This window comes from Eucyclogobius newberryi, unplaced genomic scaffold (genome assembly GCF_026437365.1).
Source record: "Eucyclogobius newberryi isolate DKJ021-1_F unplaced genomic scaffold, fEucNew1.0.hap1 SCAF_82, whole genome shotgun sequence".
NCBI lineage: Eukaryota > Metazoa > Chordata > Actinopteri > Gobiiformes > Gobiidae > Eucyclogobius > Eucyclogobius newberryi.
In genome coordinates, this window is record NW_027316523.1 from 15,001 (window position 1) to 31,699 (window position 16,699).

At 47.9% G+C, this 16,699-nt stretch overlaps 1 protein-coding gene across 1 annotated transcript in view; it reads left to right on the forward strand.

The window, feature by feature from the left end:
- gstt2 (glutathione S-transferase theta 2) overlaps positions 1-12,171 on the forward strand; it is a 14,236-nt gene extending 2,065 nt beyond the window's left edge. The window contains exons 4-5 of the mRNA XM_072437716.1: positions 9,385-9,561; positions 10,574-12,171. Of these exons, the coding sequence (XP_072293817.1) occupies positions 9,385-9,561; positions 10,574-10,735 (339 nt within the window). The 3' untranslated portion in view covers positions 10,736-12,171. The remainder of the gene's footprint in view (positions 1-9,384; positions 9,562-10,573) is intronic.
- The last annotated feature ends 4,528 nt before the right edge of the window (positions 12,172-16,699 follow it).

The window sequence follows — 16,699 nt, forward strand, 5'->3', positions numbered from 1 at the left end:
GGTTAGGTTTAGGGGTTAGGTTTAGGGGTTAGGTTTAGGGGTTAGGGTTTAGGGTTAGGGTTAGAGTTAGGGTTTAGGGTTAGAGTTAGTGTTAGGGGTTAGGTTAGGGTTAGGTTTAGGGGTTAGGGTTAGGGTTAGGGTTAACCCTCAACACCATGATGTTAGGTAATGTTAAATACCAGCTTTCCAGGATCAGTCCCATCAGATCCTGGAAGCTAAGCAGGGCAGGGCCTGGTTTGTGTTTGGGTTAGACAGCTGGAACACCAGCTGGCAGAGGGGGGCGCAAGAGGAAATGTCATTGTGTCCATAGGCAAGACACTTCACCCACGTTTCCTAGTAGACAAGACTAACCCTAACTATTTGAGTCGCAAACTACGCAATCTTCAACTGTGAATTACTGAGCGTCGTTGGTATGATGCAAAAGGCAGCAGGAAGGAACAACACATGCAGTACTCTGACACACATGTGTTACACACATGCAGTACGTTCACACACATGCAGTACCTCTTCCCACACATTTTGCACATTACACTTCTTTAAACAACTAAACTACATGTTGTTGTTGTTATTGTTGTTTTAATGGCGGCTGGTATCCAAGTTGTTGTTGTTGTTGTTGTTGTTGTTTTATGGCGGTTGGCATCCAAGTGTTGCATTACCGCCAGACTTTATTCCTCAGACTTTGTCGTAGTCCTCAGACTCTGTCGTAGTCCGTAAAAGTACTCCTTCCATTGCTTTGGTGTTACAAAGCCCATGAGGTCATGATATGTCTTTGTGACTAGAATAGTTGTTGTTGTTTCAGAGACCAACCGGCTTTATTCCAGGGAGACTCTTCTTCATCTTCCTCTCCTTCTTTGACGTTCGGTGCTTCCACCGTACAGCTTTATTCTTTAGGCTTCATTCTATAGGCTTTAATATGTCCACTGATGTCGCCGCTTGGTAGCCGTGCGTCTACGAGACTGGGCGAGGACAGGAGACCACCCCCACCCCCATCTCGTCACTCTGATCACTCTGACTCCCCACAAGCAGACCCCCATCACTCCGACTCCCATTTAGCGCCTTTAGCCTGTTTTCTATATCTGCCCAATCAAGCTCCTTTGTTCCAAGGAATCTCCCTGCAGCTTTAGCAATGATCCTGATCCTTTCAGTTCTGCTTTGAGTCTGAGCAGCACAGTTTACAACATCCACCATAAAGAGTACAAAATCCTCTCTATCCACAACCAGGGTATTCTCATTAATTCTGGAACCTGCACACTTGGGACCTCCACTCTTGAAACCTTCACACTTCTTGGGAGCCACGCTGGCCTTTCTCATTTCGCCCTGGCTGGGAGCAGCGCTGGCTCCCCTCTCTGTATTTACTCTAAACTCGTTACTTGAAACTTTCTTGACTGCATCTGCATAGGATATACCTTGAGAGACCTTTATTTTATGCACCTCAGCAGCTCTTTTGCTAAACCTGCATCCCCCGTAGGCAGAGCTATGTTCTTCCCCACAGTTACAGCACTTCAGTTTTGCTCCCACGTCACACTTCCCATACTCGTGATCTCCTGCACATTTACCACATCTTTGCCTCCCTCTACAGACCGCTGCAATATGCCCAAAGCGCTGGCACTTAAAGCAACGCAGGGGCGGCGGAACATATGGCCTGACGCTATAGCACATGTACCCAATGAACACCTTACTAGGCAGGCACCTCCCTTCAAGTGTTACCATTACCGACAAGCTGTCACATCTTACCCCAAACCGGGTCACCTTCAAACGCCTAGCGTCCACCACCGTAACTCCAGTCAAATTCTCCTTAACTTCATCCACAGACGTCGCCGTAGGGACACCTACGATAACTCCTCTGACCGTGTTTCTTTCAGCATCAGACACAAGAATGTCCTTTCCACCCAGACGTTTAGTTCCAATCGCCTTCCGTTGCTGAGCCGCGTCCTTGCACACGACCAGCAGCGAGCCATCTCTAAGGACACTCGCACTCTTGATCACTCCCACAGCTACAGTTAGGCTCTTTGACAATGCCACTGAATTCCACTCCTTAAAGGATGCACTATCCTGTGCAAGCTTTATGATCACCTTACAGTCTCTGCTCTCACCCCGGATATCAATAGCTTCAGCCTCATCCTGCTGCTCATTCCCAGAACCCTCGGACGAGCTAAGGGACTTTTTACGTTTCCGGGCACGTGCAGGCAGAAAAGGCTGCTCCTCCACGCCGTCCAGAACGTCTTCCATCCCCGATCCACTCTCCTCCGCCATCTCCCGTCTCTCCAGACCGGGTGTTGAGCAAGGTCTCCTCACAGTTTTAGTCCAAGGCTTGTTCTTCCTCAGACTGTTGTTTTATGGCGGTTGGCATCCGAGTGTTGCATTACCGCCAGATGTTGTTGTTGTTGTTGTTGTTTTATGGCGGTTGGCATCCGAGTGTTGCATTACCGCCAGACTTTATTCCTCAGACGTTTCGTAGTCCTCAGACTCTGTCGTAGTCCGTAAAAGTACTCCTCCCATTGCTTTGGCGTTACAAAGCCCATGAGGTCATGATGTGTTTTTGTGACTAGAATAGTTGTTGTGTCAGAGACCAACCGGCTTTATTCCAGGGAGACTCTTCTTCACCTTCCTCGCCCTCTTTGACGGTCGGTGCTTTGGGAAGTACAAAGCCCATGAGCTCCACACTTGGAACCCATTCATATGACATATATACTTGTACCACTGTGTTTATGTGTCATTGTTTTCAAAGCCCATGGGATCAAAGCGGAAAGAATGAACTCGGCTCCACTCCAGGGAGACTCCTCCCCACCCTCCTCGCCCTCCTTGACGTTCGGCGCCCCGGAAGCACAAAGCCCATGAGATCATGGGACGTCTTTGTTGTTTTACAAAGCCCATGAGGTCATGGGACGTCTTTGTCGTTTTATCCCTTAGAAGTCCTTCTTCCATCACTTTGGCGTTTCTAGGCCCATGAAGTCCAAGCGCGTTAGAACATCCTCTTGCTCCTCATCCTCGGCTCAGTCTCCAACACCCCCCACCTCTATAAACGTTTACCCAGCCCTGTGCTACATAAGTAAGCAACCACAGCCTGACACAAACCCTGTGACTGGATCGCCAGAACGTTCCGCAGATTGAACTCCCGCCCATTATTCCGAAACCACAAGGCCAACCCGGCCCTTTCCCTATCATAAGCCTCACAGCAAATCAGCACATGCTCGACAGTCTCTGGCACCCGACAGTGACCACACAGACCGGTCGGATGTTTGCCTATCCTACTTAGTGACCAATTGAGTCCAGTATGGCCAATCCTCATGCGGGCGAAGGCCCTTTCCTCCCACGCGTTCCTGCCCATAGACCCGCAAGGACCCACACTACCCTGTATGTGATAGAGATGCCGTCCAGTAACACAGTGGCTCCAAAATTCCTGCCAAAGGCCGACCACATGACTCTTGATAACAGGCTTGATTTCAGATTTGCTTAACTCAACCGCCACATCAATTGATGGCCGCCGAAGGGAACGTTTAGCCAGTGCATCAGCCATTTCGTTACCATCCACCCCCACATGCGCAGGGACCCAAATGAAGGAAACCCTCACATCCTTCCTGGACAGGGAGAGCATCAGACAGAAGATGCCATTCAACACATCCTGTCTGCAATCCGATTTCCCAGATTTAATGCTTTGCAATGCAGAAAGGCTGTCAGAGGCCACCACAATGCCGCAACACTGCAAAGCAGATTCCGCCCATTCCAACGCCAACCGTATCGCTATAAGTTCCGACGTGAAAACAGAAAGGCGATCTGTCAACCTCTTCTTGACCGCTAGCCCCAGGTCAGGCACAAAATAAGCGGCGCCAGTACGCCCACTCTCAGGATCCCTAGACCCGTCGGTATAAATAAACACATCACCTGAGTGCTTATCGATGAGCGCTTGAACGGCAAACTGCGGTGCCCTCCCAGCGACTCCTCTAAGCTTGCCATGCAAGCTAACATCAACAGGAGCCGGGACAAACTTCCACGGAGCTATAGCAGACAAAGCCACCGACGGGCTCACACGCAGATCACCAACCCCCGCAAGCCGCGCCTTCGCATTTCCTACCTGGCTGAAAATCATACCGCCAGCCTCACTCTGCCCCCCATCAACCCTGAGAAAGTCCCTCACCGGGTGAGAGCTCGTATGACCTTGCACATTCACCCAGTAAGCCAACAGAAGTTCTAGCCTCCGGAGCCGTAACGGCAATTCCCCCAACTCAACCTGCAGCGCCGAGACAGGGGAGGTCCTAAAAGCCCTACAGCAGATGCGCAAGGCCTAGGCTTGCTCCACATCAAGCTTCTTTAAGTTAATCTCAGCCGCAGACATGTAGGCTATACAGCCATAATCAATAGCCGCCCTCATGACGGCCCGATAAATACCCAGGAGCGACCTTCTGCTGGCCCCCCAGTCCTGGCCGGATAGACAACGAAGCAAGTTATTCACCCTTTTGCATTTACCACTGACCTCATCAATGTGCCGACGCCAACTAAGCCTCTCGTCAAAGGTGACCCCCAAGAACCTCACCTCCCTGACCTGTTCGAGCACCTGCCCATGCAGTCGAAGGGAGACGTCCCTATGTCCATTGAAGAAACAGATCACTTGAGACTTCCGTACGGACAGTTTAAACCCCCACTTCAGGGTCCACTGCTCCACCTGCTGTATTGCCCTTTGCAGTTTCGCCTCGTAAAACCGGAGATTCCTCCCTCTCACCCATAGAGCGCCATCGTCAGCATAAAGGCTCCTCCCAACAGACCCATCCACGTCGTCAAAGATGTCCTTAATCATAACATTGAACAAGATAGGGCTACACACACTCCCCTGCGGGATCCCATTCTCCACCCCATAGACCCCAGAGTAAGCAGCGCCCACTCTGGTTTGGATACGCCGGCCAGACAGAAAGCTCCGGACCCAGTTAAACAGTTTACCCTTCACACCACACTTCCGCAGCTTAATGAGGAGCCCATCCTTCCAAACCATATCGTACGCCTTCTCCACATCAAAGAGCACCGCAATAACCTTTTCTTTCTGAGCCCTGGCCAGCTGGATATCAGATTCCAAACACAACACGGAATCCATGGTGTTCCTGCCCCTACGGAAACCACTCTGGTGCGCGGGAAGCAAACCCTGACTCTCCAAGAAGTAATCCAACCGCTCGGTAACCATGCGCTCCATCGTTTTCCCGAGCTGCGACGTCAAGGCAATCGGCCTATAACTTGAAGGGTCAGACGCTGGCCTACCCGGCTTCAGAACCGGCACCACCGTAGACTGTTTCCACGCAGATGGAACACAACCTGAATCCCAAACACGGTTGAAAAGACCCAGGACTAGCCCAAGCGTGTCATCAGTCAAATGAGAGAGCATGTCATAGCACACCTCATCTTTACCCGGGGCTGTCTGTTTCGCCTTAGAAAGTGCTCTCCTTAGCTCAAACAAACTAAACGGAAGGTCAAGGTCATCTTGAGTCGAAGGCTGGTGCCCAATCAGCTCAGAATTCTGGGCCAAAGTACTCTCCCTGTAGTGCCTTTCCGCAGGTGAGAGATTGTCAGAGCTGTGCACCGACACAAAGGTGCTGGCCAACAGTTCAGCTTTGTCAACGTCGCTGACTGCTTCAACACCATTCAGTATTAGGACCGGGGTCCCACGACGGCGCTCAACCCCATGCATCCGCTTAATCATCCCCCAAACATCCCCGAGACGCGTTTCTCTCCCAATTTTGGAACAATACCGCCTCCAATAGGCACTCTTGGCCGTTCTCACAGTTTTCCGCACAACAGCGCGGGCCCTCTTGTAGTCAATGAGGGCACCCTCAGTGTGGGCAACCCTTAGCCGGCGAAACGCCGCATTTCTCGCCCTAACAGCATGACCACATGCTTCAGTCCACCACGGCACCCGCTTCCTATGTCCACTACCACCACTCTTAGGAATCGTGCCTACCGCTGACTGCGTGATGAGCGAGACAATTGCACTATTGAGATCATCCACCTGAGTCAATCCTCCTTCCTGCAGAACCCTAGAACCATCATCAGCTTTCCTCAGGAAAGCCCCCCAGTTCGCCCTTGCCAACTGCCACCTCTGGATCCTCGTCCCCCTGACCACACAGCTCCCAAAGCCAATCACGGTGCGGACTAGATAGTGATCGCTACCAAAAGAAAGATTACCAAGAACCTCCCAACTACAAACACCAGCTAACTCCTTGGACACAAGTGTAAGATCTATTGCACTTTCCGCACCGGTCCCCATATCATAGCGGGTCCCACCCCCATCATTCAGACAAACCAACTCCCTTTGATTGATAAAACCCTCTACCACCTGCCCATACCTATCGGTACCACTACCGCCCCACAAAGCGCTATGCGCATTAAAATCCCCACACCACACGGCCTTTCCCCGAACATCCTTACCGATACTATGTAAGGACTCTAGCGTTAACTCACCACACGGATTATAAAGGTTAACCACAGTAACAGCTTCACCACCCAGCCAGACCCTCACCGCCAGGGCCTCCGGCGCTTTACTCACACTGACAACAACGTAATTTAGGTCATCTCGGACAAACACAGCCACACCTCCGCCTCTACCCTGCTCCCTATCATTCCTAACACACACATACCCTTGTATCCCAAAACCCCACCTAGGTCGTAACCAAGTCTCCTGCACGCACATAACGTGAGGCTTGTTCAACAAGGTAGAGACAAAATGCTTAAATTCCTGGCCATTAGCACGAAGACTACGCGCATTCCATTGCAAGACAACCACCGCCATTATGAGCCCCCGGAACCTGACGGCGCATCGGGAGCCCCCCCACTCCCACTGCCAGAATGGGGCAGGGCGCCCTCCCGCAGCGCATCCTCTATCTCCGTCCACTCGGGGCCCCCAGCTCCAAAGTACTTCCCTGCAGCCTTAGCGATGATCTTAGTCTTTTCGGATCTCTTCTTGGTTTGCCCAGTACAGTTAATCACTTCCACTATAAAGAGGAAGAAATCTTTCCTCTTCACAACCAGTACATCCTCCGCACCCACAGGGCCTCTGCCCGTGGAAGCCACACTCACGGGCATCCCAGTGGGGACCTCCCCCTGGCTGCGGGCAACGCTGCCCCCTCCCCTGTCGCCTAGGACACCAGCAGCACTGGCAGCCCCCACTGCATCCACCGTCACCTGACTACCAGACACCTTCTTGACCGCATCCGCGTAGGATATGCCTTGAGAGGCTCTAACTTTTTGCACCTCCGCAGCCCTCTTGCTGAACACGCATCCCCCGTAGGCAGAGCTATGCTCTCCCCCACAGTTACAGCACTTGAGTTTTGCTCCGTCGTCACACTTCCCATACTCGTGGTCTCCTGCACATTTACCACACTTCTGCTTCCCTCTACAGACCGCTGCAATATGCCCAAAGCGCTGGCACTTGAAGCAACGCAGGGGCGGCAGAACATATGGGCGTACGCCATAGCGCATGTACCCAACGCACACCACACGAGGCAGGATCCCACCTTCAAATCTAATCATTATCGACAGGCTGTCACACCTTACCCCATCCCGGGTCATCTTCAACCGCCTAGCATCCACCACCTTAGCTCCAGTCAAATTCTCCTTTATGTCATCCACAGATGTCGTCGTAGGGACGCCTACTATAACTCCCCTGACCGTGCCTCTTACAGCATCAGACACAAGAATGTCCTTCCCCCCCAGACACTTAGCTTCAATCGCCTTCCTTTGCTGAGCCACGTCCTTGCACACAACCAGCAGCGAGCCATCCCTAAGGACACTCGCATGCTTGACCACTCCCACAGCTACAGTCAGGCTCCTTGTCAACGCCATCGGATCCCACCCCTTAAAGGACGCATTATCCTGCGCGAGCTTTATGAACACCTTACACTCTGAACTCACATCCCCGACATCTGCAACCCCCCCGCCCTGCTCCTCACTGAGAGAGCCCTCCATAGACGAGCAAGAAGACGCCCTACGCTGCACAGGATCAGTGGCTCCAGGGGAGTCCTCCCCGCTGTTCATATCGTCACCGACCAGGTCACGCTTCCTCTTCTTCTTCCCCATCATACGGACCGAGGCGTTCCTCTATGTTGTCGTAATATCCAAACTGTTGTCGTTGTAGTTTTTTATGGCAGTTGGCATCCAAGTGCACGAGGTATTGTTCGTTGTTGTCACCGCCAGATGTCTCGTAGTCCTCGTGTTATATTACCGTCAGACTTTATTCTTCCGACTTTATTGAGTGTCTGCTTATGTCATAAAGCATTGTTTCAAAGCCCATGAGTTCAAAGCTCGTTAGAACATCCACTTCCTCTTCATCCTTGGCACATTCTTCAACACACCCTAACTCTGTTGTTGTTGTTGTTGTTGTTGTTTTATGGCGGTTGGCATCCGAGTGTTGCATTACCGCCAGACTTTATTCCTCAGACGTTTCGTAGTCCTCAGACTCTGTCGTAGTCCGTAAAAGTACTCCTCCCATTGCTTTGGTGTTACAAAGCCCATGAGGTCATGATATGTCCTTGTGACTAGAATAGAAACGACTCTTGCAGACTGGTTTTGTTCCCGCTTTGTGGAGAGTTGACATCTTTTAAAAGTTAGTTATAACTAACTAAACTACATTATACAACTTCATCTTTAAACAAACTAGTACTGGAGCTAAATAGACTTAAAAGATTAAAATTTATGAATATTCTTTAGACTTTAATCTAAAGAATAAAGTATTTTCAGCTGAAGCCATTGCGAGTGTCTGCATTCTTGCGTAAAAGTACTACATGTGTATAGTAAAGGCTTTATTGTTGTTGCTCGTTGCTTTGTTGATATTTCCTCCTTTTATGTTTTGAGACCTTTTTCCCAGTTTGGAGTAAATCAGGTTGATGACCCAAAGTGTCTTTATTTACTTTAGAAACAGCACATTTGGTATTTCAGCATTATTTTCAGGAACCACGTTTTCTGTTGGATGTTCATTAGGCTGGGCTACTGATCGGGGCGACCGACCGGGGCGACCGGGGCAACCGGGGCGTCCAGCCGGGGCGTCCGGCGCTAATTGGGATGCTGTGGTTTGAATGTTCCTTTAGAAGCATTTAAATGCATAAACCGCTTCACAGTTAAGACTGGACCAGGGGAATTCACATTTACACTATTTACAGTGGAACTCGCATCAAATGAAAATGTTTTTGGGGAATTCGCTCTCTGATGATTTTCAGTCAATGTTAATGTGATGCATTAGAAATGTGCTGAAATGAGCCAGAATATATTTAAAGTTGAAGAACACATAACACATTTGAATTGTGAAGTTAACCCAAAAAAGTGCAGAAATACAACAATATTTTCTTGATAATTTTTTAGGCCTGAAACAAGTTAAATCATTTCAGACCTGATTTTGCTCTGCTCCCTTAGGTCCTGATCCCGGCCCAGACCCGGTCTCCGGTGGACGCTCCGGCTTTAGACCGCGCCCTGTTGGACTTGGACCAGACATTGGACAAACTGGAGTCGATGTTTCTGCGACGTCAAGCTTTTCTGTGCGGCTCCGACATCAGCGTTGCCGACCTGCTGTGTGTGTGCGAGCTCATGCAGGTAAACGAGCTAAACCCAGCTCTACCAGGGTTTAAGCGAGCTAATTCCAGCTCTACCAAGGTTTAAATGAGCTAATCCCATCACTCCCAGGGTTTAAAAGAGCTAATCCCAGCTCTACCAGGGTTTAAACGAGCTAATCCCATCACTCCCAGGGTTTAAACGAGCTAATCCCAGCTCTACCAGGGTTTAAACGAGCTAATCCCATCACTCCCAGGGTTTAAAAGAGCTAATCCCAGCTCTACCAGGGTTTAAACGAGCTAATCTTATCACTCCCAGGGTTTAAACGAGCTAATCCCAGCTCTACCAGGGTTTAAACGAGCTAATCCCATCATTCCCACGGTTTAAACGAGCTAATCCCAGCTCTACCAGGGTTTACACGAGCTAATCCCAGCTCTACCAGGGTTTACACGAGCTAATCCCAGCTCTACCAGGGTTTACACGAGCTAATCCCAGCTCTACCAGGGTTTACACGAGCTAATCCCAGCTCTACCAGGGTTTACACGAGCTAATCCCAGCTCTACCAGGGTTTACACGAGCTAATCCCATCACTTCCACGGTTTAAACGAGCTAATCCCAGCTCTACCAGGGTTTACACGAGCTAATCCCATCTTTACCAGGGTTTACACGAGCTAATCCCAGCTCTACCAGGGTTTACACGAGCTAATCCCAGCTCTACCAGGGTTTACACGAGCTAATCCCAGCTCTACCAGGGTTTACACGAGCTAATCCCATCACTTCCACGGTTTAAACGAGCTAATCCCAGCTCTACCAGGGTTTACACAAGCTAATCCCATCTTTACCAGGGTTTACACGAGCTAATCCCAGCTCTACCAGGGTTTACACGAGCTAATCCCAGCTCTACCAGGGTTTACACAAAATAATCCCAGCTCTACCAGGGTTTGAATGAGCCAATGCTAGTGCTCTCAGGGTATAAACAAGCCAATCAGAGCACGCCCAGGGTTAAAACGGGTCAATCGGAGCAAACAGAGACGTTACACAGTTTTGTGTTCAGCCTCTAGGGGGAGACAGAGATGTGCTGGAGTCCCGCCCACAGCTGCAGCGCTGGAGGAGTCGTGTCCAAACCGCCGTTGGCCCCGCCTTTGACCAGGCCCACTCTGTCCTCTATACCGTTCGAGACCGTTACCGAGCCAGGACCGGCCAGGCCAAGCTTTAGTCTGGACCAGAGAAAAGACCAGAAGCAGCACTTTGGCAGTGAAGGGTTTTCATCGTCTACAAATCGTCATGTCTCATTTTCACATATGCAATATTCACTTTTTCTGCTATAACATTGTTCCTCATCAGAAACAAACCTGGCGTAGAATTGATCTTAATTCACACTGGTTTGATGAGTCCTGGTAAGAAGTCGTCTCCCTCCGAGTGTCAAAAACAAGTTCTGACTTTTTCAAGTGAAATACATCCAGCGTTTCATTCTATGACCTATGACCTTTACTAACTCCACACATGACGTCATAACTGGTGATACAGGTTTGTTCAGATCTGTATCTGAGACCGAGGACGATAAGCGCTAAATCAAAATAAAACTTTAATTCTTACCAATTGTTTGCAGAAAAATCAAGATGAAAAAGTAATGACGTGAACCCAATCTCAAAGTGTTTTATTTAGCAGCGCTGCCATTTGCATATATTGTTTATCTCTAACCTTAACCTTAACTCTAACCCCTAACCCGAGAACTCGTGGTGTCTCGAGGTAACCCTACCGTGTTATCTGAGCCCGGCGTTACCGTGTTATCTGAGCCCGGCGTTACCGTGTTATCTGAGCCCGGCGTTACCGTGTTATCTGAGCCCGGCGTTAGCGTGTTATCTTAGCCCGGCGTTACCGTGTTATCTTAGCCCGGCGTTACCGTGTTATCTGAGCCCGACGTTAGCGTTTCGTCTGAGCCCGGCGTTAGCTTGTCGTCTGAGCCCGGCGTTAGCTTGTCGTCTGAGCCCGGCGTTAGCTTGTCGTCTGAGCCCGGCGTTAGCTTGTCGTCTGAGCCCAGCGTTAACTTGTCGTCTGAGCCCGGCGTTAGCGTGTTGGTTTTTTTCATGTGTAATTCTCTCTGAGGCCAGTAGATGGAGCCAAAAGAAGAAAACACCAGTGACATTGACATGATTTGTTGTTTTGTTCCAAAGGTTCACGTTTAAAGGCCAAAAACAATAGAAATAATGCATCATATTTGCCCTTTAAATGATTCAGTTCGATTTCTAAGAACACATGATCTTTTTGCCTTTGGCTCATGTTTTAATGAGAAGAATTCACTTTTCAACAATTGATTTGATTTCAATTGAATTGAACTTTGTGTTATGAGTTTTGTGTAATTAAGACAGTCCCTCATCTGCCTGAAGAGTGGGTCCAGCTCCAGTCTCCTCGTGTCCGTCTGTCCGTCTGTGAGAGTCGGATCTCTCCTTCACTGGAACTCCTCCAGGTTTCTACGCTTTTTTCCCAAAGAGGTTTTTTTTGTAGTTTTTCCTGGCCGAGAAGGAGAGTCTAAGGACAGAGGACCCTGGGACATCGTCCCTCGCCACCACAGACATTGTCTGACTTCATCGCCACCACAGACATTGTTGATTAATTTCTCCCTGTGGCCCTCAGAGGCAACTGTTGTTGTGATTTTGGGCCTTACAAAAATAAATTGATTTGATTTGATTTAATAAATAATGAGACAAAAGATTTTTCTTCAAAGTTTTGTGAACTACAACTTCTACCACATGAGATACTTCAGGTACTACTGCAAATACTGTAGTATTATAGCCAATACTGTTGTACCACTGCAAGATAAGCCTTTATTTGTCACACAATGGGAAAATCCAGTGTTGCAACACAAAGTAGATACAGAAGTAAAAGAACAGATAACTTATATAAAACTCTAAAAAAAAACACTCTTAATAGAAAATTTCTTATAAAAGTACTACTGCAAATTATGTTATGACATAGACATTTTGAGGTTATAATATTTTGTTTTAAAGTGTTAATCATGGGTGAGTAGGTGTCTCCAATGTCCTGCAGTCTCAGACACCTTTCCAAAGCAATTCACTTACTTTTCAGGCCAGGACCCCCAAAATAAACATGAAACCGACTCGAGACCCCAACAACAAAATTAGATAGATGTTTGTAATAATTTCAAGTTTCAAACTATTTAAAATTAGGTTTACTTTTATTTTTTTAGACATTGATTATGTTATCTGCCCAAATTTCACTTAAACAGTTTTTACTTAAAGGTGCCATAACATGCTTTTTTTCACGTTTCGTAGTCTATCCTAAGTGTATAATTGATAATAATAAGGGTTGTGCAACACTTAAAGGTGGTATGGACGATTTTTTTCAGCAAAGTTTGTATCATATTTCCTCGTGGCGTGGATAAATCATTTGTCCTGCCACGTATCAATCATAAAACGCACCTACCGCTCACCTGCAGCCGCGTGCGGCTCGTCCCCACGTTTCCGCGTGCCTAAGCGCATGGATCTATCATAATATAGTTCCCTCAGTGTACGGGGAAAAATGAAGACGGAGAAAGACTGTTAGAGCTGACGCATTAGTGGACAGAAATCTACGGGAGACGAGAGATGCGATGCGCTCCGTTGCGCTAATAAACAAACGCACGTGTTTGTTGTATCAGTCCGCACGGGGGAGTGCGCATGCGCACTTCCGCCTGCGTTCTCAAATCGCCGAAAAATCGTCCATACCGCCTTTAACATAATAGTTAAGAAATATCACCCAGACCTTGGACCCCCTCACCAACCCGGAAATGCAGACGGCTTGGTTTGATATTAGCCCCCACCCTTGCGAAGAGCGATCTGGCTCCCCCGCCCAACCCGTGACGTAGTCTCAGAGCGCGTGTGCCCCGCCCAACCCGTGACGTAGTCTCAGAGCGCGTGTGCCCCGCCCAACCCGTGACGTAGTCTCAGAGAGAGCGGTGTGTCCCCCACAGCTGTCAGCTCCGCCGTGCGCCGCTCTGCGCGAGTGAGTGACAACCGATAAAACTGAACACCAGCTCATGCTTCGTTACCCACCGGATCATATCCCGACCGACACTGTGGGAACCTTAACCCTTATTTGATTGATAACATCATTTTAAAAGTCTCAATGTACAACAGAAAGAATCCAAGATAGAATGCACTTATAGAAGCAGGAATTCAATCACTGGGCATCAATCTGTGGAGCAACGCTACCAAATGACCCACTATCCATTCCATTTTTATGGATAATTGATGTCCACTGATAATTGTGTGATAAAATGTGAATATATGATTATATTTCTGTGATGTATTTTATCTGCATAATAGTGATATTTTATCTGCATCATTAGTCAGAGAAAAACGGGTGTGTGACAAACTGCATTTGTGAAGGGGTCGTAAAGATGGGCCAAAGGATGTTTACCCGAGGGGGGGTGACAGCCCAGAGGAGTTTGGGTAATGTTTACCCAAGGCTTGATCTCTAGGAAAAATACCAGCTGTAAAACAAGTGCCTTGATGTGAAGCTGACCAATGAGAAATGTGACCCGCCTATTCCAGAATATCTAATAAAACCAACCAGCATGGGAAAAAACGGGGTGAGACGCAGGAGGGTCAGCCAGGCTCCTTACAACGGCCTGGCTGACACAGCCCAGCGTTTTCTCCCAAGCTTGCCATACAAATGTCTGATATTTCATTTCTCCCTGTGGCCCTCAGAGGCAACTGTTGTTGTGATTTTGGGCCTTACAAAAATAAATTGATTTGATTTGATTTGATTTGATATTTCTGTGTCGTTTCATATTCTAAGTTGAATTGTGTTCTCTATGTGTTAAGGAAAAGTCAGAGGTGTATTGTCTGATTCCATGACAAATTGATAACTCCATTTCTTATTCTGGCTGATGATACCTCCACTTCTCCAATTCTGATTTGGACTGCAGCTTATACAACGTTCTACAACAAAGCATAATTTAACCTTTGACTGTCGTTTCACTTGTGTGTGCCACCCTCCCCCTCCCCAGACACCTCCTCCTCAGGCTCTGACTGAACGTCACACAAATGAGAGACACATACATCGAACAGAATAGGATAAAAGTAGCATACATTTTGATTAGTCAGCATGTTTGACCGACCTATGACCCCACCTTATTCTTGAAACCTCAAACTCAATGGCTGCAATTTCATTACTTCATAAACTGATTAAACCGTTTTCAGTTATGGCCTGAAGGATCCACTCAGTAACAACAAGACACTCCACTCAAGGACCCCAAAATCAAATTATGTCCCTGTCCTTATTTGGGACAATACAATTACAAGTACTTGAGCTTTTGATAGTGATTAGTAAAGAAATTGTGGGACGTAATAATCCAATTCTTATAGGATTTAAAAAGAAATGTTACAGTGCCATACAATTTCGTTGTTTTTTTTTAACTTTTGACGAATTGTTGGCCACCTTTTTTTTCAACAATTATTCACAGGCTACTACGGTACTTTTTGAATGAAAAATCGAAATATAATTGGACATAGTTTGACTTTTCTATTTCTTTTCTATTTTTTTTCCTCACTGTTATCGCCATGTACTGTACTGATTAAACTTAACCTCAATTTCTCCTGCTGTCCTATGCGCCGTTTGTTGGCATGACAACACAGCGTGAGAGTTTGGCACAGGATAAATTATCTGTATCTGTCTATGAAAAAAAACAAAGGGCATGTAATCATCTTTGGACATGATGAACAAGGCACAGTCATCAGCAGGAGAGCAGTCTGAGGGCTCTTGAGCGCACGACTGCAGCTGGAAGACCAAAGAGAGAGGCCGTTGAAATTAGCGTCGCACACATTCAGGCACGGATGGCATGTTCATTCATTCAAAAACACACTTATGCATTCAGAATCAGATTCAGAAAAGTAGAAGATGATAAATGCAATATTCAAACGAAAAAATTAATATGTACGATGTCTGCGACCACCGGGGAAGTGATAGTGCTGTACTTTGGGCTTATAGACAGGTCCAGAGTCCTGACAGAAAAGTTTCACCTCTACAGCTATTTCATCTCAGATATTGACATAATACTTGAGTTTTGAACATCGAAAACCAATACGTGGTCCTTAGAAAAATTGTGCACATCCCAACTGATGCAAGTAAGTGGAGAATTACGGTTAGGGTTTTTTTCAGTCTGTGATTCTGAAACAGCATAAAGCGCAAACATTATGAGGCATGTGCATCAAACATAGCCAATAAATGAGTATATTATTGCTGATTGACCTGAACTAACCCTGATCCTAACTATTCTTGAGTACAAGTTTGGGGAACTCCTAATCTTGAACGTATCTTGAACGTACACTGAATGGGACCTGATACCAGAATACTCGTCACAATACACATTTCACCCCGGAGAGACTCAGAGACGACAAAGAAAGGACTGTTTAGCAGCTTTATTACATGGGTTATTCGGCGCTCAGACCCCGGCGGAAGACATTGCGAACATGGGTACTCCATGATCTATTTGTATTAGATGTCTCCCCCAGGGCCTGGAGACTGGTGGTGGTAGATGTGAAGAGAAGGTAGATGATGAGGATGAGAGGGATGCAGAGGAGGAGGAGGGGAGGTGGTGGGTCGCAGTACGTCTGAAGCGGCCGAGCCGACTGAGTGAGGGTTAATATCGGGCCGGCTGTGCGCTGAGAGCAGAGGAGCGACATGCCACGGGGAGGAGGGACTTGGGTGCGTTGATTGAAGATGGGGAGCAGGTGCGAGGGGCGATGTCCTGGGAGTCCCCTGTCCTTGGGACTCTCCTTCTCGGCCAGGAAAAACTATAAAAACCTCCATGGGAAAAAGTAGAAACCTGGAGGAGTTCCGTGGTGAAGGAGAGATCTGACTCTCACAGACGGACAGGCCGGACTGTTGGTTGAGCTGGAGCAGGTGCCTTGATGTAGATGGTGGAGTTAGGTCTTCCAGGCTGAATTTACGCAGGCTTCATTTCTCTTTTCACAGACACATCCACAAAATGTAACTCCTCGTGACCATGAATCTGATCCCAAGATCTGGGTCCTTCGTCCCAGCTGCAGAACAATGGGTCAAACACAGAGGCAGAATCACCATTGGAGCAGAGCCAGTGTTTACAGCGAGCTCTTCTTCAGTCAGTGCTCACCTGTTTTGTGAAATGAATTGTTATTTACAATTACAAATACTCTGT